General features: G+C 45.6%; 1 protein-coding gene across 8 annotated transcripts in view; it reads left to right on the top strand.

The window, feature by feature from the left end:
- Positions 1-10658: 10658 nt before the first annotated feature.
- Positions 10659-25744, top strand: part of MCPH1 (microcephalin 1) — a 186914-nt gene continuing 171828 nt past the window's right edge. For 5 of the 8 annotated variants that reach the window (XR_010377381.1, XM_064477602.1, XM_031440373.2 and 2 more), the window contains exons 1-3: positions 10683-10786; positions 11981-12072; positions 14169-14287. Coding sequence is in view for 5 of the 8 variants with exons in the window: in XM_064477602.1 (XP_064333672.1) it covers positions 10747-10786; positions 11981-12072; positions 14169-14287 (251 nt within the window). In the remaining 3 variants the exon portion in view is untranslated. Of the gene's footprint in view, positions 10787-11980; positions 12073-14168; positions 14288-24157; positions 25111-25744 lie in introns of those variants that run through there. The other 3 variants (XM_031440370.2, XM_031440374.2, XM_064477603.1) reach the window with 3 other exon arrangements.

Raw genomic sequence — 25744 nt, 5'->3', positions numbered from 1 at the left:
CAAGTGGTTCTGGGACCCCCCACATCAGGGTCTGACCCCCACACTGGAGGACCCCTGACTTTCCCTTCCAGAGAGTATTCAACACCACTGACAGAGGCACCAATCATTCTAATAAATCACTTTGATCAGTGCATTTTCTGTCTGCAATCTAATGCCCTACCCCAAGGAGGCACAGAGTGCGAAAAGCAGAGTTCCAGGTGCTCCTATGGAGCTGGCCACACGTCTGATATGCCTACAAACTGGTCAGCTTGAATTTTCAAAGTCTGGTCTGATGCTTCCCTTGTTACTTTTATAAACAACTTTTGAAACTGTCTATTAAAACCGCTTTTTTTTTTGCTGCCCTTATTCTCCAATCCGCATTTTTTAAAGGGTTAATGTGGAAGTATGAACTCTAAGTAATTTCTTTTCTAGAAGACATAAATGAAAATGCTACCAGATGACATTGAAATTAAAAGAAAAGAGTGAAAAATATATATTGATACAAAATGTAAGTGATCCTGTTCAGTGTCTCTGCCCCAAAAGAGAACATGAAGACTGTCATTGCTCCCGTCGGCGTTTCCAGCAGCGCTTCGGGGAAGAGCGCTAACGTGTTTCGTAAAAGCACTTTTATATAACTTTTTAACCCAGATTTTATATGAAAAGTCACCTAAAATTTGAAATGGGAACATAGATACCACTTTCCTCTGCAACTTAAAAGTAGTCTTTTCATTTCCTCTCAATTTTTTGGCTTCAAATCTTTCCATTTTCCGCCCACTTTTTTATTTGGTCGTTTTCGGCTCCTCGGGCGGTGGAAATTGAACACCACTCTCTGAGGAGCCGTATTTATCCCCTCTTACCCGGCTGACTTTACGTCCCCTCTTTACTAGGGAGCTGCGAAGGAGAGACGAGGCTAAGTGGTAGTGGCTGGAGACAGAGAAGAATGTCACGGTGTAATCGCGGTGTTTCTACTTCTGTGGAACATCGTCCAGCTTTCTTTGTGTTGTCCAGGTGACCCTTTCTTTTTCAGCAATCAAAACTTGGAGAACATAAGCATTTAAAAACATTTTTAAAAGATTAGATGGCAAATTGCCACGTGCTCCAGGGAGTCCACCCTGGGCGCGCAGCCAACAGTGACCGGGAAGTGGGGTCCCCAAGGGATGCTGGCTCATAGCAGCGACAGCCCAGAGGGAGGTGCCCCAGAGGGGGCACCCCAAGTGACCCCACGCATGACGGACAAACGAAATGTGGTATTTGCAGACAATGCTGTATGCCTGAAACTAACCCAACTTTGTAAATCAACTGTACTTCAATTAAAAAAAAAAACCAAACCCCCACAATACTGAGCAAACCATTAGTGAAGGAGAAAGTTGTAATACTACAATGGACATTTTTGTAAGTGTGTTTCGTGCACATGTTGGAATTTCTGTCACAGAATATATGTCTTGAATTGAATTTGCTGATTTCTAATTTAATTGCAAAGGTCAAGACATAAGAAAATAATTGGAAACGATCTATATGACCGTAAGTGGGAGCTAGGCTAAATCACCCGTAGTTGATACAGAAAGGAACACTATACAGCGCCGAAAACGAGCAATGTGAACCTCGAAACAGTGTTTTACTATGGAGGGACACCAGGCAGTCATGCACTGTTACGTGTCCATCAGACAATACCCACGGCACCTGTGCGGTCAGGGGAGGGCACAGCACCGGGACGGTGAAAGGGGATCGGGCCAACCCCAGCTGGCGCCACCACACTTCCTCCAATGGCATCCTGCTCCTGAACACCGTCAACGCCTGCTGGGGTCGTGGAAATAGCCTTTACGTCATCTTCCCAGTTCTGCCCTCATGGTCCCCCGTTCTCCACACAGCATCCAGAACGATCTCCTGCCCTGAGTTTAATCTGGGCACTGGGGTTGACACCTTCCACTGGACTCCCACTGCCCTTAGAATGAAGTCTGAACGCCTCATCCTGCCCTCCCAGGGGCCCAGTGGCTTGATCCTGCCCAGATCTTCACCCCGACCTGCGCCCTTCTCCTCACTGGCCTTCCTGGGGCTCTGCACCCCCCCAACCCCTCCACCCCTGGCTCTGCGGCTGCTCAGAGCCTTTGCACACCTGCTGCTCTTCCTGGAGGATTTCTTCTCCAGCGGTTGTTGCATGAGGAATGAGGGGTGAGCCTGTGGGTAACAGCGATGGAGGGAAGGAAAGAGAGAAGGAGGGAGGGAAGGAGACAGGGAGGGAGACAGAGGGAAGGAGAAAGGACGGGAACAGTGAGGAAATGAGAGAGAGAGAGGGAAAGTGAGTGAGTGAACAAAAGCATTTTTATTCTAAAACAAATTAAACTCTGTCTTAGGAGGCAACAGTAAGTGCTGTTAGGTTGGGCATCAGAAAAATGATTATTTCTGCATCTAAACAGGCATAATGTATAAAAATATTTAAAAGCCAGGACAACAAAGGCAGCAACCAGTGAGAATGGGCAGCTGGGGTAGGTCTGGAGCAGTCTGGAAGCCCCACCCTGACCCTGCCTCTGGGCCTGGTGTTAACCCTGCAGTTGCTGGATCATTGGAAAAGAAGGTGGAAAAGGTTAGAGATATTGCAGAGAAAAGGGACAGTAAATCCCAGGGTGGTTCAAGACCGAAGCTATTTTTCAAATGATCCAGAAGTGTCCAGTATTTCAGGAACCAGCGTTGCTGTACTGACATGGCTTGGCTTGGCCATGGCCCCCGCACAGACAATTTTTAACAAATTTGAGGTCATACTATATATAATTCAATACCCCCCCCCTTTTTTTTTTAACTTTAACAGTATATTCTGAGCATTTTCTCATGAAGGGCACTTGTTGGCGAAAAATCAGCCTTTGCACCCTGAATAGTGAATTCAAACTCGGAGGCAGAGTTTTGGGAGCAAAGAAAAGAGCAGCTTTATTGCTTTGCTGGGCAAAGGGGTTCCCAGCAGGCCGGTGCCTTAGAGCCTGTGAGCCCATCTTGGGGTTGGGGTCCTGGGGTTTTATAGAAACACTGGATGGAACAGAAAAGGTGATAACAATCAGGGCGTTTTATAGGCTGCTACAGTCCTCTTAACCTCAGTAAATCTTCAGAAGGAACTCAGGAGGGGCTGTCCTGTCTTCTGAGATTACAGCCTGTTACCTCCTTCCTGGAGCACAGCCTCAGGGTTCAAGTTGTTCTCAGTAAAGAGTGAATCAGCAAACAGTTTCGCATCAGGGAAGTCAGTTTGTTAGTTTGCTTTCTGCTCCTTCACACTTTTGTTACAGAGTCCAAACTCCACGCTGCTCACCACACAACAGGCCAATAAATCTTGTTGGGTCAAGGAATATGACTTTATTCGGAAAGCTGGCAGACTGAGAAGATGGCAGACTAACGTGCTAGAGAACCATCTTCCCCAAGTCAGAATTCAGGCTCCTTTTATACTAAAAAGGGGAGGGGGTGTGGTTGGTTGTTGCAAACTTAATGTCAGAATCCTTGGTTCTTGCAGCTGTCACCGTGGGTCAGGTCACGATGTCCCTGTAAACCTCCAACAAGACAAGTGTTATTCTCTGTCCTGCAAAGTTTTCTTTCTCTATGAATGGAAAAGTGTTCTACCCTTAAAGGTCACAGCCTTGAGAGTGGGCTCTCCCGCGTGTTTCAGGCTCTAGGCGACATTCTGTCACAAAAGGTGCAGAACCAGCAGGGCTCAGCCCAGGCAACACAGCCCAGGGTTGGAGCCACAGGAACACATCTAACATGGAGTCAGATTTGTTCTTCCCTGTCACACTTTCTGTGTTCATCTCTTTGCTTCCAGAAAGGATTTGAGGCAATTTACTTTTGAAGACTGTTGAGGGGCCATTGCTTCAGGCCACAGACAATTCTTTCAAACAACCTGCTTCCTAATGGTGTATCTACTCCCTTTTCTAAGTCTGTTTGGTCACTGGATCTGGTAAACATCTGTTAGTAAATGAAGGAAGGGGTACATACTAAAGGCAGTCAAAACACCAAAGGGTGGGGAGAGACGTTAACTTACATTTTAAAATTACAATTGCTCGGGCAACTGACAACAGCAATACTGGGGAGGGGGGGGCCAGCACTTCGCAGAGCAGCCATTCCCTGGAGAGAGGGCTCACCACATTTCGTCTGTTCTTCCCACCAAAGGGCAGTATCGTGCAGTTTCCTGATTGAGTTTTAAGTAGATTCTGGAGAAATAAAGCTAATGGGTCATGTATTTCTTGGCACTGAAGCGAAGTGGCTGGTCTAGGTAAAAACGCCCCTCAGAAGAAACCCTTATCTTAATGGAACTCATATTGGAGTTCATTAGGATAAGAACCTTATTTCTTCGGACAGCTATAAACGTTCCTTTTTTACTGCTGCGAAATATGACTAAGGTACAAAACTAATTCTTTATGGTTCTTGCAAATCATTTCAGTTCTTCAGTTTTTCAAGCTCTTTTTCTGCCTTTTCTCCCCTTTTCAGTCATTCACTTATTTCAATTATGTATTCATGGTTTTTACAATTTGTTCATATTTCTGAGGGCAGGCATGTTGGTTATTCTGTGTCATCAAGTAATATTTGCATTTTAAAACACATCAAACCTTCATTTTTAAAAATTTTAAATTTGAGGAAAGCATATTCTGCTATGATTATTTAAGAAAAATGTCAAATTCCTTTCTAATACGAAGAATCAGAGATTTATATTTTCACCAGGAAATCATAAAGTTTTCTATTAGATTTAACATGTGCTAGTCAAGTCTCTCTCCACTGTCTATTTTTTTTTTTTTTTGGTTTTATGGAAACAGCACAAAGGAAAATGTAACTGTGAGTGATCTGTGCTTCACCTTTGAAATTCATGAACTCCTAGGAAACACAGCTCCACTTCTGCCCTAAATGTTTATGCGATGCTGTTGAGGATGGAAGATTCCAGAGGGAACCTCAGACTCTGGGGCAGCAAGGTTTCCCTCTGAAGCCCTGGGCCTTTGATCTGACTCGTCTGACTGCGGGACTTCTCAGAGGCGGCACGTCCTGATTTCTGTCAGACAGTTGTCGGATTGTTGGCAGGAAGCTCTGAAAGCCCGCTGGCTGCTGAGCTGGGTGAGCATCTCCGGAAAGTCAGTGTTTGCGGCTTCCTTCTGTACTGAATGTGTATAAAAGGGCTTTCGAGTGTGCGTCCCTTTTACTGCGGGAAAGTATTGGCAAAGAGGTGTGACTTTCATCTTTTCTCCTTTTGCAGAGAGCACAAATGAAGACGCACAGATAACTTATTTTAGATTTCACTAGATCCTTTCTTTAGATTAGATTCTCTTATTAAAACCCCTGAATAGAAATGCAATGACAAAAAATAAAACTAGCGTATATTATTGCAAAGGTCACATTTCTTTGAACTCATTAGTTTTATTAACCTTGTCCCTACTAATGAGATGTACAGTTCTTAGGGTGACAGATTCTCCTCCTGGCATGAAGAGCTAGTCAATCAAATGAGAAGAGGTTCACGACCATATATTTAAAGCCTTCTGCACTTCCTGGTACACAGACGGTGCTAAGTAAATACCTCAGGAAGACGTTTAGGATGCAACAGCTAAACCAGCTGGACTTGAGTTCAGAGACCTGAGTTCTGGGACTGATGCTAATTTAAGTGGGTTCATGACTTTGAGCTGTTAAGACTTTTTCCTCTAATCTGTAGCACAAATATGTTGGACTGGATGATAACATCATTCAAATGTAATATTTTCTTGTGTCAGGATGAACCTTTTCAATATGCTGTTTCTTGGTTAAGACTTTCTTCTTTCTTTCTTTTTTTTAACAAGGCTTTTGTCACAGCTCTGAAGCTGCCCTTCAGACAGCACTAAACCAAAATGTCTTCACACCGGAGACTCTTCTGGGCAGAGTAAATACCTCTCCAGTTTATAGGAGGATAGGGTTTTTTTCCCCTTAATATATTTAAAATCAGCATCTTTTTCGACATCAGGATTCTATACTAAAATCACCATATCCTTACCAGAAATTATTTTAAGTTGTACAGCAGGAGCTGCTATATTTAATATTAATTGGTTACCCTGATCCCTTGCTTGCTATTTTTGGACCCCCTGAGTCACAGGTACACTGTGCTTGGGCAGGAACAGCCGGGCTGGTTGGAACCTCGCTGCGCATGGCGAGGCCACGACCTACCAGCCGTCAGCATCCCTTCTACCCAGGGTGGTTGAGACCATCAGGACTAATCACTGTCCCATCCGTTCAGCACTTTCTTTCTTTCTGGAACAAAAATATATTCCAGACCCATGTGGCAGTTTTCTTGCCTTGGCCATGGAATTAGCTATTTCTTCAAGGGACTTCTATTTTGTTAGCGGAAAATGGTATTTAGAAACCAAGCTCTGGGCCTTAGGTCTGCTATTTGTTATATATATTTGAGACATCACAGGAGTCTCAGCGGACAGAGCTAGAAGACACGTGCACACTCGCACAAACCCATATGCACGCCCACATCTGCACCTACACCTGGACCATGTCATCTACTTCTATTGCTTTATTTCAATGTGTCTGTGAAAAACCATAAACCAGTTCCAGTCCAACACCACGGTTCACTCCAGCCTCCTCTTCTCTCCACGTTTATTACTCCCTTCTCCAACACTGAGAAGCCTGCTTCTCAGGATCCACAGTACATGTATTTATTTGCACAATTCTAAAATACACATGAAATACAGCTTCAAAAATACTAACCTTTACCCTCATGAAAGACAAAATAATTAACTGGAGCTTGATATTTACTTAGAGTTATTTTTACCACTGTGTCCAAATTACTTAAATTTTTTTCCCTCTCAGGGTCATTATGTTATTTATTTGATGTACAGTTAAGTATTTTGAGCTCCCCGCCCCCCACCCTTACTGACTTTCTGATTGCTGTTTTGAGCCTATGGCACACTATTAACACGGTTCTAACAACCAGACTATAAAAAGGTATGTTCCCAGAAATGTCTCTTCCTTGTCCTTTCCACGCTGTTCCTGTTGCTCCTCTGCACCCCACTCCCACCACGTCCTGCATGTAACAAATCGCATAGACCTTTGGTTTATCCTGCCTGTCTGATTCTTTTCTGCACGTACTCACAGATCCTATTTTATTTTTCGCCTTTGTTTCTTACAAACGGTCATAACAAAGTGCCACAGACGGAGTGACTCAAACAACAGAAATTTATCATCTCACAGCTCTTGAGGCTGGAAGTCCAAGGTCTTGGTGTGGGCAGGGCCCTGCTCCCTTTGAAGGCACCAGGGAGGCGCTGAGCCAGGCCTCTCTCCCAACTGGTGGTACTTCTTTGCTTGCGAAAGCACCACTCCAGTCTTCACACGGTGTTCTCCCTTTGTGTGTCTCTGTCCAAATTTCCCCTTTTTCTAAGGACACGGTCATGTTGGATGAGGGACCAGCTGCAACATTTTGCAGTTGTAAGCAGTGCTACAATGAAAACACTTGTGGTTGTGTATTCGCATGTCGCTAGGAGAGGGTCTTCAGGTTAAACTCCTAGAAGTGGGATTAGTGAGTCAGAATGTAAGTGCACGTATATTTGTGTTGGGTATTACCGAATTTCTCTTCCAAAGGTTGTACAATTTTTATTTCCATCAGCAACGTAGAACACTGACTATTTACCTACAGTATTGCCAACAGAACACATTGTCCAGCTTTTTCATTTTCGGCAATTTGACAGGAAAATGATACCCCGCTAGTTTTAGATTGCATGTCTCTATGTGTGAGAATGAAAATCTTTTCAAAAATTTAAGGATGGTTTTTGCATCTTTTCTTTTGAATATTTTGTTCCTGTCTTTTGTCTTTTTTTTTTCTGTATGACTCCTAGAGTTGGTATAAAGATTATTTTAAAGTGAAAGCATTTGAGCTAATGAAGATGTGGAAATAAATTTTATCTGAACTTCACTTACCTGATGAAAGCAGAACCTCCAGAAAACACAGCTGCCATTAGCTCCCCTCCTAGTGGAATTCAGGTGCCAGGGAGACAGTCGGCCTATCCTCATGACCATCAAAAAGTTCAATAGAACCTTCTATAGCTTCCCTTTGAAGCCCTAAACCTCACTCCAACCCCCAAGCTTTGTGAAGTTTTATACATAAACATTTAATGTCTGGCTGTTCAGTGAGTTACTCATCACTGCGTATTCCCACACATACATAGCTTGTCTCTTCTCCTGGTAATCTATCTGTTGTTAATTTGCAGGCCCCCAATCACCAGACCCAAGTTGGAGAAAGACAAGTTTTCCTCCAAACACAAACAACATGACTGCATGTAGAACATCATACAGCATTTACAACATCATACAGCATGTACAAAAAAGCTATTAGAACTATTAAGTAAGTTTAGCAAGGCTGCAGGACATAAGACAAATTACAAACAGTATATTTCCGTATATTAACAATAAACAATCAGAAATTGAAATTGTAAAAAATCACTTACAATATTATCAAAAATAAAAATACTTAGGTTGAAATTTGACAAAAATTGTAAAAGACCCAGTCTCTGAAAAGTACAGAACACTGTTGACGGAAATTAAAGAAGTTAATGAATCAGAAGATTCAATATTGTTAAGATGTGAATTTTCCCTCAAATCGATCTGAGATTCAACACAATCCCAGTCAAAATCCTAGCAAGCTTTTTTTTTTAATAGAAAATGACAAACTGATTTTAAAATTCATATGGAAATGCAAAGGATCTAGAAACAACTTTGAAAAAGAATTAAGTTGTAGGCGTAACACTGCCTGATTTCATAACTTATTAATAAGCTACAGTAGTCAAAACAGTATGGTACGGGTGAAACAATAGACAAATAGCTCAAAGAAACAGAGTAAGAAGTCCAAAAATAAAACACATATAGTTGCGCATCTTTGATTAAAGTGCAAAGGCAAGGAATGCTATAGAGAAAAAAAGTTTTTGAACAAATGGTCCTAGAACATTTGGATGTCTATATGAAAAAAAAGAACGTCAGTGCCTGTCTCATAAAACCTATAAAATTCAACTCAAAATAGATCCTGAACCTAAATAAAAAAAACCTGAAACTGTGACATTTCTAGAAGAAATCATACGAGAAAATATTTGTGACCTTGAAGCTGAAGAATCTATCAAATTTCTCCTTGACCAGAGGTGATTGACTTGATCTACTTGATCACACCATCATTTAATTCAATGTCAGTTAGAACAGTAGCTTTATCTTCAGTGAGGAGCTGAGTTCACACTCCCAAGTAGACTGTGTCACCATTTCCTCGGAGTACAGTTTATTAGGCCAACAACATGTGATAACGATAGAGTTATTGATCAGAGATTTGAGTCCAGGAAGTGGGGTTTGGCAGGTACACATCCTCAAGGTGATTCTTTAGAACCACAGTGGGCTCATTAGATACTGTTAACAGCTGATGTAACAACTGGGGATGGAGGAATGAAAGAAAGGCAAGTAGTGGATATTCTTATAAACATACCCTGCCACTGGATACAGTAAAAAAAACTTGTATAGTTTCCAGTTCCAACCAACACCATCAGTTACTAGCTGTTTGTTGCCTTGGGTTAGTCAGGTAACCTCTCTGGAATCTGATTACTTACAGTATAAATTGTATCATATTGCTTACTTTCTACCTAACAGGGCCAGGCATAAGCAGCAAATGATACAACGTTTAAAATAAAAGAAAACTTTCTTAATTGTGAAGGAACTGGGGGAGAGGGGGAGAGGAGTCGTCCACTGTTAGTCTCCAGGTTACAATAATAAATACCTTTAAAATGGTAGAATTTTAGTGAGAATCCAGGAGGAAAATACATACAAGTGCTGTATAATAACAGGCATCTCATAGGTAGGATTAACTTTGAGATTACCACATCTAAACTTTTATAATAATCACTTACATGGCAAGTGCCCCATAAACATTAGCTTTTATCTCTACTATTATTAAGGCTTTTTTTTTTTAATGAAAGTTAAGTTTGGAGACTTTTAGTAACTCATCGATAGCTCATGGCTAGTTAGTGGCTATTATTAGTCTCCAAACTCTGAATCCAGTCTGATTCCAAAATGCAGCCTGTACTTTTAACCATTAGGTTATAAGAGAGTCCCTTTAAGATCAGGTTTTTCATGAAGCTTGGGGACGGAATGCGTCCTACATGGTAGAACGCGAAGGTGTATGAAAATCACTGAAAATGCAACTTTTTACACACTCGGTGGTTCACTCTTTAATACAGACAGCACGGGCCCTGTAGCTGAGTCGGTGTGCCGGGGAGATTAAACAAGCAGTTTATCAGCAGACGGGCACGACACTCCCGCCCAGGTGTCACGGCGGGGGAGCCGGGAGCGCGGGCCTCCTTCCGCAGCACGCCCTCCCCGAGGCACGGCCCCGCAGCACGCATGCGCAGCCCGGAGCGGGGCGGGGCTCCGCGGGCGCGAGGTTTGAAAGCCGGGGAGTCTGCGCGGCGCCGGGCTCGTCCGCTCTGCGGGATTTCCGGGCGGCAGCGCTCGAGTGGGCAGCCGGGAAGGCCCACCCGCTCCGAGGGAACCGGAGGTGCGGGGTCCCTGGACCTTGCAGGGTAGACGGGGGGAGAGCCCGAGTCTGAAGGTGGAAAACCTATGTGCACTTCCCGCGGGGGAGGGTCTTAGGGGGTTTCGCCCCTGCCATTGGCTGCTTAGATAACGTGTAAGCGCCGACTTCCGCTGGGTCGGAGGGGAGCGGCGCGCGCCCGCCCTGCGCATGCGCGCTGCCGCCTCTCCGTCAGGCTCGCGCGCAGCTTTGCGGCTGTGAGCGTCCCGCCGCCAGTCATGGCGGCCGCCGGCACCCCGGGCCCCCCGGTCCTGAAAGGTGAGCGGGTAGGGCTGCGGCTGCGGGCGGGCTGAGGGACGGCACCGGGTCGCGGCGCGCGCGGGGACTGGGCTCGCAGGGCCCTCCCGGAAGTCCGGCCGGCCACGGGGGGGGGGTGGTGGGCCGCGGGGCTGTCCTGGAGTCCAGCTCGGTGACCGCCCCCGACCTCTGTGCCGGGACGGCCCTGTGGGGTGGGGGCCTGTCCCCAAGGCCAGCACGGTGACCGCCCCCGTGGGGTCGGGGTGAGGGGCTCTCCCCGAGCCGAGTGCCGGGACGGCCCTGTGGCGTGGGGAACGGCTTTGTGGGGTGGGGGGCTGCCCCGAGTCCAGCGCCGGGACCGCCTGGGTGGGCTGCGGTCTGTCCTCGAGTCCGGTGCCGGGCCAGCCCCACCTGGGCTCGGTGAGGGGAACGGTACAGGCACGCGAAGGGGTCGAAGAAAAATGGGCGGGTGTGACTAAACGCTTTTTGTGGTTCTGGAGTCTTCGGCTCGGTAGATTTGAGGGTGGGGGGCAATAGTGAAATTAGGAAAAGAAGCCGTAGCTCCTCTCCAGGGTCTGGGTCAGTGTTGTTATCATAATCTCTCAGTGGGGAATTGACTGCGTCCACGCACACCTGGAAGTTCTTTTAAAGCGTGAGATCCGCAAACTATGCTCCCTGCCCCCAAATCCTGCCTGCTGCCTGTTTTTTGTAGGGCCTGCAAGGAAGAATGTTCTTTGCTTTTTTAATGGTGGGCCTGGGGGAGGACAGAAGGGACAGATGAAAATTATACCAAATTTAAACGTCATTGTCCATAAAGTTGAAACACCTGTGCTTGCTCCTTAGCGTATTGTCTTTGGCTGCTTTTGTGCTATAATGAGGCTGAGTGGTTGTATGGCCCTGGAAGCCTGAAATATTTACTAACTCGTCCTTTTGAGAAAACAGACTCTTGCACTAGAAAATTTAGGGTTGATTTAGGAATTTGGGAAGAGCATCCAGTGTTGAAAATGAAACTGACATAAGTATGAGTAAAGTTGTTCTTCTCTTGACATTTTAAGAACCGTAATAGCACCAATGCTGCTTTGAATAGGGTTTAACAGAAGAAATTTTAAATGTACTTTTTAATGTACATGGAGCAAGATAAATCTGTTGAAATCTTTGGATGAGGGTTGCTGAAATATCAGATGTATTTCATGCTAGTGTCTTGTTAATTTTCAGGTGTTGTGGCGTATGTCGAGGTGTGGTCGGCCAATGGAACAGAAAATTATTCAAAGACGTTTACAAATCAGCTTGTGGATATGGGGGCAAAGGTAAGAAATTCATGTTACCATTGCTGCGTATGACGGTCCTCGGAAATGTAGTGAGGTATATTTGCATTTTCTTATTTTTGGAGTTATTACTAAAACCATGAAGGGCAAAGAAGACAGTGGGTAATTGGAGGGGTGAAACAAAAGAACAGTGGTATGAGGAATTTAGAACAGCACCATTTATAGAGCAGGTGGGCTCCGGGCAGTGCGAGAGAAGGAAAGCTCTGGGAAGAAAATGCAGGTCCTGCGGTTGGCTGCTGGGAGGCATGGTACTCCTGTTGATCAAAGTGTAGAATACAAGAAAAGGAACAGTTTTTTTAAGGGAACATTTGTGAATTTGAGCACATTGGAAATACCTGGTAGACATTTGGACATACAAATCTGGAACTTGAGATCGTCAAGGTTAGAGTTAATGTTCGAGGAGTGAAGATAAGGGTCCTGTGTGATGACGACCCAGGTGGTTAGAATGAAAGTGCTGAAGGTGCAGCCTGTTTAATAGTTCAAGGGCTGGTGATGGAAGCCGTGGCCCCAGGGACAAAGATGGAGAAGGATGCCAGGAGAACCTGGAAGATAATCCTGGAAGGCAGAGGAGGGATGGACAGACGAGAAAGATAGAATTTTAAACACTGTCGAGTCTTCAGAAGAGTAAAGATTGGGAAGTATACTCTAAGTGTGAAAACCGTAAGGTCAGTGTTGAGTGTATCACAGTTTCCAGTGAACTGAGTAAAGGGGATGGAAATTTGTCTTGGAGTCACTGAGCCCCGTGGAATGGAGATGGTGGAAGCAGACTGCTCTCAGAGGGAGTTCAGCTGTGAACAAGGTGTTTGTGTGTGTGTGTGCTGGGGTGTGGGGAGGATGGCTGACAGGCTGGGGAAGGGAGACAGTAACAAGAGTAAGATGTCGTCAAAGGCAGGGCAGGGATTAGGGCGAGCAAGGCAAGGGCGTAAAGTAAAGGAGGGAGGCATTCAGAACCCTCAGGCAGAGAGTGGGTGCTCCTGAACACTGGGGGCTCACCCTTGTCCCTACCCTCACGGGGAGTCCGAGGCTGAGAGTAGGCTAGGGTGGAGGTCAGTCATAATGTAGGGGCAGGCCTTGCTTTTGAACCTGAGAAGTCACGTTTTCCCTGATGCACTAGGAGGTAGAAACCCTGGAGAGTTTGTCTGATGACACCAACCACTTACTTGGGCTGCACGTGTTTTTGTGGCTGAGAAAAAAAACATGGAACATAGGAGCTGGCAGAATGGCTTTTGAGAGTAATATTAAGTTCTTAGATCTCTTTTGTTTTTCATCTTTTATTTAGAAAATTTTCGGATAGAAAAATCGGAAGAATTGTACAGTGAACATGGATGCAACAATTAACAACATGCTTACTGTGTCTCCATGTCTCTAAACAGTGTATTTATATGTGTAATTTTTTCTGAACTATTTGCAAGTAAGTTGCAGATGTCATAATTTGTCCCTAAATATATTTAGTATCTTTAAAACCAAGGGCATTTTCCTGTATGACAGAGGACGGTTGAACACATCTCAGGACACTATCAGTGATTTCCTAAGTTCTCTGCAGTGGTTGACTCAGTTTATACTTTTGCTGTGTATGAAAACACCACTGTGCTCGGTTTTTTCTGTCTTTACCTTCAGCCATTCTGGTGCGGTTCTGGTGGTACATCATCCTGGTTTGAATTTGCATTTTCCTGCATGTCTTCAAATATTTATGTTAAAGACCTTCCTTGTTCAAGTCTCCAGCTCATGTTTCCATTGGGTTTTTCTTTTTCTTCTTGATTTGTAAGAATTCTCTGTAGTTTTCAGTTAACTCTTTGTTGGCCATGTGAATTGCAATATTTTCTGTCACTCTGTGGCTTGCCTTTTCACCTTCTTAATGGTATCTTTTGATGGTAACTGTAATGTAGTTTATTCCTTTATGGTGAGCTTTTTTGTGTGTGTCTTATTCAAAAAAAAAATCTGTTCCTACACCGGTTACAAAGATTTTCTCTGTTATTTTCCGGAAGTGTTATTTTGCCTTTCACATTTGTATTTATAGTACTTATGAAACTGTGCAGATAGTAATAGTTTGCATTTTGTTTTCTGCATTGTGTCTGCAGGTTTCAAAAACGTTCAACAAACAAGTAACTCACGTGGTGTTCAAAGACGGCTACTGGAGCACCTGGGACAAAGCACGGAGGAGGGGCCTGAAGCTCGTCTCAGTGCTCTGGGTGGAGAAGTAAGTTGTTCTCTTGTTTTTCCTAGTTGTCTAGTATTGACAGATGGAGATGTTTTGCACGTTTCATAGAACCAGATAAAGTTTGATTTCCACCTTTTCTCTGCCTCTTACCAGGGCAGGTCATTTAACATGAGCCTCAGATTCCGAAAGATGGGTGTGGTGTAATCCGTACCCTGCCTGGGGGCTCTGAGACTGTGCTGAGCCTGGTGCATTCAGGAAACCAGATGGAAGTAGGCTGTGTTAGGCGCCAGGGTGGCCATAACAAAATACACAGACTGGGGACTTAAGTGATAGAAATTTATTTCTCACAGTCCTGGGAGCTGGAAGTCCAAGGTGAAGGTGCCGGCAGTGTTGGTTTCTTCTGAGGCCCCTCTCCTGGACTTGCAGTTGGCCATCTTATTTCTGTGTCTTCACCTGGTCTCTCTGAGAGGCTCTGTGTCCTAATCTCTTCCTATAAGGGTACCAGTCTTACTGGATTAAGGCCCAGCCTAGTGGCCTCATTTAACCTTAACTAGCTCTTTAAAGGCTCCATCTCCAAATACAGTCACATCCTGTGCACTAGGAGTTAGGACTTCGTGTGAATTTGTGGGGACACAATTGAGTCCACAACAGCAGTGGTCAAGGGGAGGCTTAGGAGGAGGTCGAGGTCAGAGTGGTGGGACGTCAGATGATGCTGGGCCTGGTGGGGGTGATGCAGAGGTGTGTGCGAATAGGACTAGGGGCAAGGGCAGTGTAGATGGGGAGGGGTGTGGACGTGATCCCGAGTCCCTGTAGGTAGTTGGGGGGAGGGGTGTCATCAGTGCAGAGGGGTGTGGACGTGATCCCGAGTCTCTGTAGGTAGTTGGGGGGAGGGGTGTCATCAGGGCAGAGGGGTGTGGACGTGATCCCGAGTCCCTGTAGGTAGTTGGGGGGAGGGGTGTCATCAGTGCAGAGGGGTGTGGGTGTGATCCCGAGTCTCTGTAGGTAGTTGGGGGGAGGGGTGTCATCAGGGCAGAGGGGTGTGGGTGTGATCCCGAGTCTCTGTAGGTAGTTGGGAGGAGGGGTGTCATCAGTGCAGAGGGGTGTGGGTGTGATCCCGAGTCTCTGTAGGTAGTTGGGGGGAGGGGTGTCATCAGGGCAGAGGGGTGTGGGTGTGATCCCGAGTCTCTGTAGGTAGTTGGGGGGAGGGGTGTCATCAGGGCAGCGGGATGTGGATGTGATCCCGCGTCAGTGCAGATAGTTGCAGGGGGGAAGGTTGTGATCTCTCAATCAGTGAGTGTGGACAAGGGAAGAGAGAAGGTCCAGGATTGAGCACTTCAGAGTTGGAGCTTAATTGAGGAGGAAGACCAGCGAGGAGGGGGTTCTAGAAGTCAGATGAAGAAGGTTTTCAAGGAGGAGATTAATGATCAACTCTGGCAAACAGGTTGATAAAGACAGTTCTAAGAGATTAACACTGCAGCTAGCAACATGGGGTCTCGACAAGCAGTTTTGGCGGATTAGGGAGTAGAAGTTTAGGGGATTGGAAACGGTGCGCAGACGGGTCTGGTGGGGGCACAGAGCCGGGGCCGGACCTGGAGGGGGATGGAAGGGAAGAGGCTGAGGTGGGAGAAATGACAGCATCTCTGTGTGCCGAGGGAGCCCACCCAGCCGAGAGCGGAGTTCTGGTGACGGAGAAGCAAGAGGGCACGTTTGCTCGTGGACATGGCTGACGGGGCTGTGGGGATGGACTCCAGCAGACAAGTTCACGGGTCATACAGGATGTGTAGGTTATCCTGTGTGTCCCGTGGGTTACGTAGGATCAAGGACAGTCATTCCATGAGGACAGGAGGGAGTGCAGAGTGTGCAGGGACAGTTGCTGCTAAGTGAGCAGATGTGGCGACAGGCTTTGTGGAAATGCTGTTCTCGTTTCTACTGTCATCATCTGGGAGTGAGAGTGGGAGAACGGTTTTGGGAGAACGGTTTTAGGAGAACACGTGAAGTAGTTGTCTAGGATCGTGGGAAAGGGGTGGGTCAGGGACTGTCCTGGAGGGAATGCCCTACTGGGCAGGACTAATAGCTCACTTGCGGGCGGTGGTTGTAGGTTGACTGTGAGGCCAGAGGATCAGGCTGGTTGTTCATCCAGCAGCCTGCAAGCCAGAAGGATTTACCCAGGCACCCACGTACTGTCAGGGGTTTGGAGGGATGATGAGCCGCGGTGGTGATGGACCACGGACTCCAAGCTCTCTGGGGGCAGAGGGCAGAGCTCACGGCGGGAGTTAGGGGGTGGGGAGGTAGTTCGGTTAACAGACCGTGGATCTCAGTTGGGTTCAGTGTTTTGAGGTTGTATACGGGATTATATTTGGGAAGTTAGGAGGATGTGGCTGGAGCACTCGTGCTGTAGCCTGCGTCAGTGCTTTACTCCTTTGAGTGGCTGGATAGTAGTCTGTTGTAAAGATAGATCATGTTTTATCTTCATCAATAGGTGGACATTTGGGTTTTTTGCACTTTTTGGCTATTATGAGTAATGCTGCTATGAACATTTGTGTCCAAGCTTTTGTGTGAATATGTATTCTCAATCCTCTTGGGTATATATACACCTAGGAGTGATATAGCTGAGTGACATGGAAACTTAGCTTTTTGAGAACTACCAAACTGTTCTTCAGACTGGATGCTCCATTTTACATTCCCACCAGTAACGTTTGCAGGTTATTGCCCTTCTTTGTGTTTATCCCGTTATCATGAACGTGAAGGGGTGTCTCACGATGGTTTTGATTTGTGTTCCCCAGTGATGTTGAACAGCTTTCCATGGTTTTATTGGCTTTCTTTTGTATCTTCGGAGCAATGTCTATTCAAATACTTTTGTCCATTTTTTAAAACCTGGGTTATTTTATTGAGTTTTAAGAGTTCTTGTTGGTATCCTTTGAATCACAAAAGTTTTTAATTTTTCTTAAGTTCGCTGTATTTTTTTCTTCTGTTGCTGCTTGTGTGTGTGTTTTTTTCTTTTCTAGGGGGAAAAGAGCACCTGATATTTGATAGAGATTTGAGTCTCTAATTACGTAGATGTTGCCATCTTAACGATATTTAATCTTGCAGTCAATGGCCATTGGATGTGTTTTCATTTTGGGGAATTGTCTGATTTCTTTCAGTGATGTGTTGTAGTTTTCAGGGTGCAAATCTTGCATCTCCTAGGTTAAATTTATTCTAAAAATTTTTTTTGACGCTATAGTAAATGGAATTGCTTTAGTTACATTTTTAGATTGTTCAGGTGTTAAAATATTGAAATACAGTTGATTTTTTACATATTGACCTTGTAAATTGCAAGTCTTCTGAATTTGTTTGTTAGCTTTAAGTGTTTTGGGGATTTCCTTGGGATTTTCAGTATACAGTGTTGTGTAACACTTCATAGAGGTGGTTTTTTGTAATCTGTACATAGAGATAGTTTGACTTCTCCCTTTTCAGTCTGGATGCTTTTTTCTTTCTTTTTCTTTACTAATTGCCCTGACTACAACTCTGGCACAATGTTGAGTAGAAGTGGTGAGAGTAGACTTCTTTGTTTTGCTCCCAATTTTAGGCAAAAAGTTTTCACTATTTTACTGTATTTCACTATTAAGTGTGATGTTAGCTTTGGGTTTTATAGATGCCCTTTTTCAAGTTGAGGAAGTTTCTTTCTATTCCAATTTGTTGTTTGTTTTGGGTTTGTTTATCATTAAAGGATGTTGGATTTTGTTGAATGCTTTTTCTGCAGCTGTTGAGCGATTTACATGGTTTTTGTCTTTTATTCTATTAATGTGCTGTATTCGATTGATTTAATATGGTGAACCAGCCTTACATTCCTGGAGTAAATCCTACTTGGTCATGTTGTACACTTTTCTTAATTGTTGGATCAATTTGTTAGTACTTTCATTTTTTATTTTTATTTTTGCATCTGTATTCATAAGGGATATCGGTCAGTAGTTTTCTGGTGATGACTTTTTCTGGTTTTGGTGTCAGGCAGTATTGACATCATAGAGTGAGTTGGGACGTGTTCTTCTGTCTTGAAGTTTGTAAGGTTTGGTGTTAATTCTTCAAGCATTTGTGGAACTCACTAGTGAAGCCATCTGGGCCTGAGCTTGCTTTTGTGAAAAAGTTTTTGTTCACTAATTCCATCTCTTGTTTTAGGTTTATTCAGATTTTCTATTTCTTCTTGAGTCAGTTGAGTAGTTTGTCTTCCTAGGATTTGCCCACTTGAATCTAGGCTGTTTAATTTGTTGGCATGCACTTGTTTGTAGTATTCTGTAATAACCCTTATCTTTTTATTGTGATAAGATCAGTAATTTCTGATTTTAGTAGTCACTTCTCTTTTTGTCTTGATCAGTCTAGCTAAAGGCCTGTCAAATCAGATGAAGACAGATTTCCATAGGTTTCTCTATCTGAAAATGTCCTATTTCATCATCATTTGTGAATAATATTTTCAATGGATATGCAATTCCAGGCTGACTTTTTTTTAATGTTTAAAGGCATTTTCCCAGTCTTCTGTCCTCTGGTGTCTCATGAGAAGCCCTTAGTCAAATAGTTTCTGCGTTGTAAGTAATGTGTCCTTTTTCTCTGGCTTCTTTTCAGTTTTTCTCCTTATCTTTGATTTTCAGAAGTTTAACATAAGTGGTTAGGTATGGTGCTTTTTAATTTATTTTGTGTGGATTTTGCTGAGTTTCTTAACATGTAAGGTTATATATATTTTTCTAAAAACGTGATTAGTTAGGGCCGTTATTTCTTTGGATGCCTTTTCTGCCTGTTTTGCTGGTACTAGAATCAGCTACACATTGGGCATTGGCTAAGTTTCTGTAGACGGCCAGATAGTAAACCTTTTAGGCTTCATGGGCCACGTGGTCTTTACTCAACTACTCACTGTCCTGGTGTGGAAGGAGCCCTGGAGAATGAGCAAACAAGTGAGTGTGGCCGTGTTGCAGCAAAACCTTATTAAAAAACCTCGTTAAGGGCTGGGTGGCCTGCAGGCCATAGTTTGCCAGTCATCCTGTGTAATTAATACAGCTTTTGAAATTTTCACCCTTGTTCCTAATGCCCTGGTTTTTGTTCACTATTTATTAGTCACCTTTTTAGTCTCCAGGTTGATCTTCCTTCAAGTTCATTGACTCTTTTCTCCATCAGCTCCATTCTGTCATTAAGTCCATTTATTAAATGTATTTCATTCAGGTGTTTTTCAGTTCTGACATTTCCTCTTGGCTCTTTCTTATGTTTGCAAGTTTTGTTTTTCAGCTGAGTTTTCCTGTCTTTCACTAAAAGTGTATTTTCCATTTCTTGGCAGAGGATAATTATAGTCATTCCTTGTCTGATCATTTTAGCATCTCGAGGTTGGCATCTGTTGATTGATTTTTTTTTCTTGAGAATGTGTCACATTTTCCTGGCTCTTCCGTGTGACAACTTTGGGTTATATCTTGGACATCATAGGTGTATGTGAAGTTAGGTTCTTTCCTGTTGCTCCAAAGGGTATTGATGGTTTTAGCAAGCAGCTGGTTTGTTTAGCTTTAAACTGCGGACTGTTGTTTTAAGACCTGTGCTGGGCATTTGCTTGGGTATGTTCACTTCTTCAAGCTTAGCTGCAGGCTGATTTGTTTGCTCCGTGGACGGGTAGGTCGGGGGCAGCCAGGCACTTGGACTTTTATGCTCAGAACCTGAGATTCCTCTTCTCTGGTGTTTTGTTTCCTGGATCCTTGCGTCATTCCTGGTGCCTTAGTTTCCTGACTCTTTATCCCAGTTCCTTTGGCCAGAAAGACAGCAGCAACCCATCACTACCACTCCCATGGAGGTTGTGATGTTTTTCCTCAGGGTGAAGCCCCAGAAACCCTCCCCTCTCCCTCCCCTCCGAATGTGCCCAGTCCATTACAATGGCCCAGCCCACTGCTTGTATGTCAGGTGAACTCTCCTGAGTCCCTGTCTCTGCCGCCACCCCGCGTCCAGACAACGCTCACCTTGCCTGTCTCCCTTTCCCTGCATGTCTTGTACATCAGCAAAGGCAGCACTTTATCGCCCATGAACTCACAGTGGTTTACACAGTGTTAAAGGTTTGGAGGGAATCAAGACTATCTCATGACCCATGAAAATTACATAAACCCCCAAATCTCAGCATCCGTTAGTAACACAGTGGGCACATTGATCGCACTGTGAACGGCTGCCTTCGCTCTCCCCTGCAGAACGGAGTAGCATGGCCGAGACTGATGGCCGGCAAAGCGCAGGATACTCGCTGTCTTGCAGAAGCAGTTTGCTGACCCCTGTTCGGAGCTCTGAAGACTCATCTCTTTGGTTGACTCCGGCCTGTTCCAGCCTCAGCTGCACCACTTTCCGCCTTGGTAGCTTCACGACGCTCTGTCCTCAGGCAGACCTTTAGTTCTCAGCTCTGCTGCCTCGAGCTCCGCCTCCTCCCCCACGGCTTCACTCTGGTTGAACTCAGCTCTTGCCACGGGTCCCATTTCAGGGCCGTTTCCCCGGAAGTGCTTCTGTCCCCCAAGCTGTAGCAGAGCCCCCTTTGTGACTCCCTGTCTCAGCCCCTTATGTCCTTTTTGTTCTGGTGAAACTTAGTTCATTTGTCTGTCTGTCTACCTGCCTGCCTACCTCATCATGCATTTTGTTTTTCCATTTTAATGTAAACCCTATAAGTACAACCTCCGTGTTTGTCATCTTCCACAGTTGTGTTCCCAGTGAGCATCTAGCACATGGCAGGTGCTCAGGAGGTATTTGTCCCAACAGCTGATGAAGAGAGGAGGTATCAGAGCTGTAAAATGTTGTACAGGCACATTTGGGGTGGGGTACAGAAAAACCGACCTTTACTGAAAGCTTGAAGCTAATGGAGAAGTTTGGGCAAAAGTGTAAGCTGACAGCTGGCATTCCTGTGCTGAAGTGAGGTCCAGCTGGTCCTGACCTAGGACCTCTCACCAGCAGTCTTTCTCCTACTGTCCTGCTCATTTGCTGGGCTGTCCCCTAATTTCCTTCCTCTTCATCCCTTTTCTCCATTTCTGCCCCCACTTAACCCAAGAGGCTCATAGACTCTCCAAAATAATTGTAACTTGACCCAAAAGCAGTCTCTTAAGGTCCCTTGAACGTGAACTTAATCACATTTTTAATATAAATTATTTTCTTTGTTTTTTACTGTTTGTTAACACAGATTTTTAATTATTATGTACAAACTATTATTGATTTTTAGATTTCCTTTTGCTGCCTTGAAAACTTGCTTTTGAATTAAATGTATTTATATTTAACTACGTGCTTGCTTTTAAAGTGAAAAATCCCCACTTAATCCACCTCATGCCTTACCTTCCAGGACTCCCCGCGGTTGGGGGAAGCCTGCCAGTTAGAATTCAGAGTACATAGTTTCAGTGTTTTGGTGTTTTTTTTTTTAACTGAGTGTATAAATCATGCAAATGTATGCATTTATACATTCATATTTATATATACATCCATATTTACATATACATCCACGTAAATAGTCTTTTTTTCATGGAAAGCACATACGACTTTTTAGTTAACAGTGTATTAGATGACATTTTTCCACATTGTGCATAGAGATATATCTCTTTTTTTAAAACATGTGTATGGTCTTTTGTAATAAATACCCAGTAATTTATGTAACCTGTCTCCTAGTGAGTATCATGTTTTCCCCGTCTCCTTTTTCTTTCCATTCAGAACTAGTCCAATATCGACCCTTGGTGTACATTACCTTCTTGCAGAGATCTAAGTCTTTCCATAGGTTTAAGTTCAGAACATGGACTCTCGGGTGCAGAGGGCTTACGTGTTCAAACTTAGGATAGATGCTATCAGGACGCGTTCTGCAAAGAGTGTGCCGAATTCCATTCTTCTAGCAGTGTGAGTTATCACACCTTTTAATCTTTCCTACTTTGTAGGTGAAGGGATAAAGTTGATTTCATCTGCGTTTCCTTGATTTTTAATGAACTTGAACTTGAACTTCCTTTGACAGAACTTAGAGGTAACAGCCAAACTGACCTTCACTTTGTATGCCGTGTGTCCATTCTTTCGTTAATAGGCCATCGCTGCTATTTCCCTCTGAGTGTGAACTTCATGAAATATGCGAGCTCACTAGGTGTCACTAGATTCCCATTCTGTTGGGTTATTTCTGGGTATGTTCTTTCTAAGAGCAGACAGCTGTCTAACTAATTGATAAAATTCTGACATTTCCTTTGGACACACATTTCCATACTGAAGGAAGAAGAAATAAAGGTGGGAGGAATGAAGGTCAGCTGGGCTGTCAGGTCTGAGTTCTGTTGAAGGTTGATGACAGAGGAACATTTTGTACACAGTCACAGGTAACTGGAGCACAGTTGCGGGTGATGATGTCCTTGCCTGTTTGAGTGCGTCCCTCACCCCTGCATTTAGTGTTTCCTACCAGCAGGCTCGTTTCCTCACACAGCCACGATGATCTCACGGGCTGTTCCAGTCATGCACTAGACAGCCGCCTACGCCCCCAGAAGCCCCCTGCGTCTGGTTGGTGTCTCCTGTCTTTCTCCCTCTGCAGCCGCTCCTCAGTCTGTCGTTGGCCTTCGTGCCTCTGATGCTGTCGGAAGTCACGGGTGGTGCTACGAGGTGCCCTCAGTGGGGACGGTCTTCCTGGTGAGATGACCTGAGGGAAGACCCGGGGGGGGGGGGCTGATAGGTAGGCTCCTTTCGGGGCACAGTGCTGCCTCCCCGGCCCTCCTCCGGGGTGAGTATGCCCCCCTGGCCATTAATTAGTGTGGCCTTCGAAGGAGGGCCTTTCAGACTGCGTGAGTAACTGTCCCTCATCAGTGTGTGTGTGAGTGTGTGTGCATGTGTGCACACGCGTCTTTTTTACCCATTGGGTTACAATCCATTACTGTCATTGCTCCTTTTAAGGTTTGAATTGTCCCCCACTGGCTGCTGGTGGGCCATTCAAGTTGACTCCTGTGCTATTTTCTCCTTTTTCCAACATTCCCAGAACACTTCTTTTCTCTTCTGGAAGAATTTAATCCAGGTTCAGCTTGTACTTTCTCTTTCCCAGCCTTGGATTCAGCCTTTTCTCCAAGGAGCCCTGGTTCCTTTTAGTGGAAAGTAGTGTTTGAACCCAGAATCTGGGTTGTGGTCATGCTCACTGCTGCCCCCACCCATCTCGTGGATGGAGTTAGTGACCTGTGTGTGTCCCTGCCGTGCGTTTATTTCTGTAGCCATCCGTGTGCGGTGACTCGTACAGGTGCCCCACGGATACCTGTACTTCCAGCCCAGACGCCTTTCCTACCAGCTTATGCGCATCGTAAACAGGCACCGAGGTTGTCAGGCGGTTTTACTGTTTCAAGCATGTTGGGGAAAGGTCTCCTCAATGTCAGACACTGGCTTTGCTGTCCTGGGTCCCCTCTGCACGGCATTTGACAGTAAGTGGGTACGGGGAGGCAGAGTAGTCCCCACCTCTCTCTACCATGTATCTCGGCTTCAACACTAGCCAGAATCCTCTGCGTTGAAAGCCTTATTTCACTCTGGACAGAAATACTTGACACTGCTGAGGACACGGAGCAATTAAAAAAAAGAAAAGAGATACTTGTGACGGACCAAGGCATGTGTACCGGGGTTTCATAAATCCAGTCAGGCATCAGATCAGTGACAGAGATCGTCCCCATTTGTACTGTCCCAGAGGCAGGTGCCCTGCTACAGTTCAGGATGGAGCTGGTCAGCCTTTTCACCCAGAGGCCGTGGGGTAGGCTCATGGTGGAGGAGCCGCTGGGGGCCAGCGTGGCCGGACAGAGCGCACGGGGGTGGCGGGAGCAGGGCCTGGGGACCCGTGACCTCGGGTCAGTCTTTAGAAGAAAACCAGTGGACGGTGGGGGTCGGGGCGTGTATTACCCTAAACTCTCCCCATCTGGTTACTGTTCGGAAGGTTTTCCTGTCTCCCTGTCACGACCATCCTGTGGTTTGAAGATGAGTGAACAGAGGTGAGCATGCTAACGTGCTTCTGATCTGTGCAGGAGAGCCAGAGGGACTCAGCAGCAGCCGCCGGGTCTCTCCTCGGCATCCCGGGCACCCCTCTGTTACTTGCTGTTTATTTCCCTCCAGTGCCCCTCCCTCACATTCAGTCAGTAAATTTCTTTCCTTACAGCCTTGTTCAAATGCTCCCTCTTCTCTGAGCACTTCCCAGAGAGCAGCACGGTGATGCGTGCTGGAAGGTTCGGCTCTGGGGCCATGGCGGAGGGTGTGTGCTCAACCCCTGGCTGCACCTCCTCCCCGCTCCCCTCTGCTCCCTGTGCTGTCACCTGAGCTTCGGGTCCTCCCTCGGCCCCTGGGAGGGGCGGGTGCAGGACTTGAACTCTTCTGCCCAGTGGTGTCCTTCACAAGATGTCATCCGTTTTTCTCTCCCCTGAGTGCCCAGCCCTTCTGTACAGGGATTAAGACACTTGTTGAACAACTCCTGACTGGGCTGGGAACCGGGGATCCAGGTCTGGTTAGGGCTCATCCCGAGAGTGGGTGAGCCGCGCTGAGATTCCGGGCTCCAAGGGGCAAGCCCTTCGGCAGGATCCAGGCCGGGCTTCCCGAAGTGCTGCCCTGCTTCCCTGGCTCTGGGGGCAGTTGTTGGAAAATGAGGTAGAAAGTTGGTTCTGTTTTTAGGGCCGTCTCTTGAAACACTTCTCTTCTGCACCACTAGGTGGGGGAATGATGTTACCATTTTATATTTCTGAAGAAGAACAGACACCCAGCTGGTGATCCTCTTCTGTTTATTCAGTAGACTTTGACTGAGTGCCTGGTGATAAACGTGGTTTTGATGTAGTGGCTTCAGTGTTTCCCCAGCACGCCAGCACACGTGATGCCACGGAAGGACCGGCGTCAGCCCAGGCTCGAGGCCTGTGTGCCCCTGCAGCGTGAGTCCTTGGGGCAGGTGCCCCTGTCACCCTGGGTCAAGCTCTCCCAGAGACAGACTAGTAGAGGAGACTGACAGTTCTGTAAACTTGGGCAGATGATCTTCTGTGAGCCTCAGTTTCCTCAGATGTGAAATGGGAGGAAACCAGTAGCACTTACCCACCAGGGCTGGAGGGAGGCTTCCGAGAGCTGGCTGAGCCTCGTGGTGGTGATGACTGTGGTTTAAGCGTCTTGTATGTGATGGCGGGGTTAGGCGGGTCTTCTCCCCCGATCCAGCAGCCTCTTTTCCGCTATCTTGTTGCTTCTAACAGTGGGAAATAGGGGATGTTTCACTTGAGAGAAGCTGGTAAGCACTGCTCCAGGTGAAAATTGGTAATCGCAGGATCATGAAAGAGAGAGAAGCCTCTCTCCTGGTCCTTCCCATCCTTGCTGCCTGCTTCTCGTCCCTTTCAGTAGATCCATTATTCTGCCCACTCCTTAACTGTGGGCTTCCTACAGGCTTCAGTCATTAGTTTGTTTTCTAAAGTTCAACTTTATAAAAATATTATTTACATAAAATGAAATAGTCCTATTTTAAGTGTATAGTTTATTGAACTTTGACAAACATACTTACCCTTGTTACTGCCACCACCATCA

The sequence above is a fragment of the Camelus dromedarius genome, chromosome 22, assembly GCF_036321535.1.
Source record: "Camelus dromedarius isolate mCamDro1 chromosome 22, mCamDro1.pat, whole genome shotgun sequence".
In the NCBI taxonomy this organism is placed as follows: domain Eukaryota; kingdom Metazoa; phylum Chordata; class Mammalia; order Artiodactyla; family Camelidae; genus Camelus; species Camelus dromedarius.
This window is presented reverse-complemented; position numbering and strand designations above follow the sequence as displayed.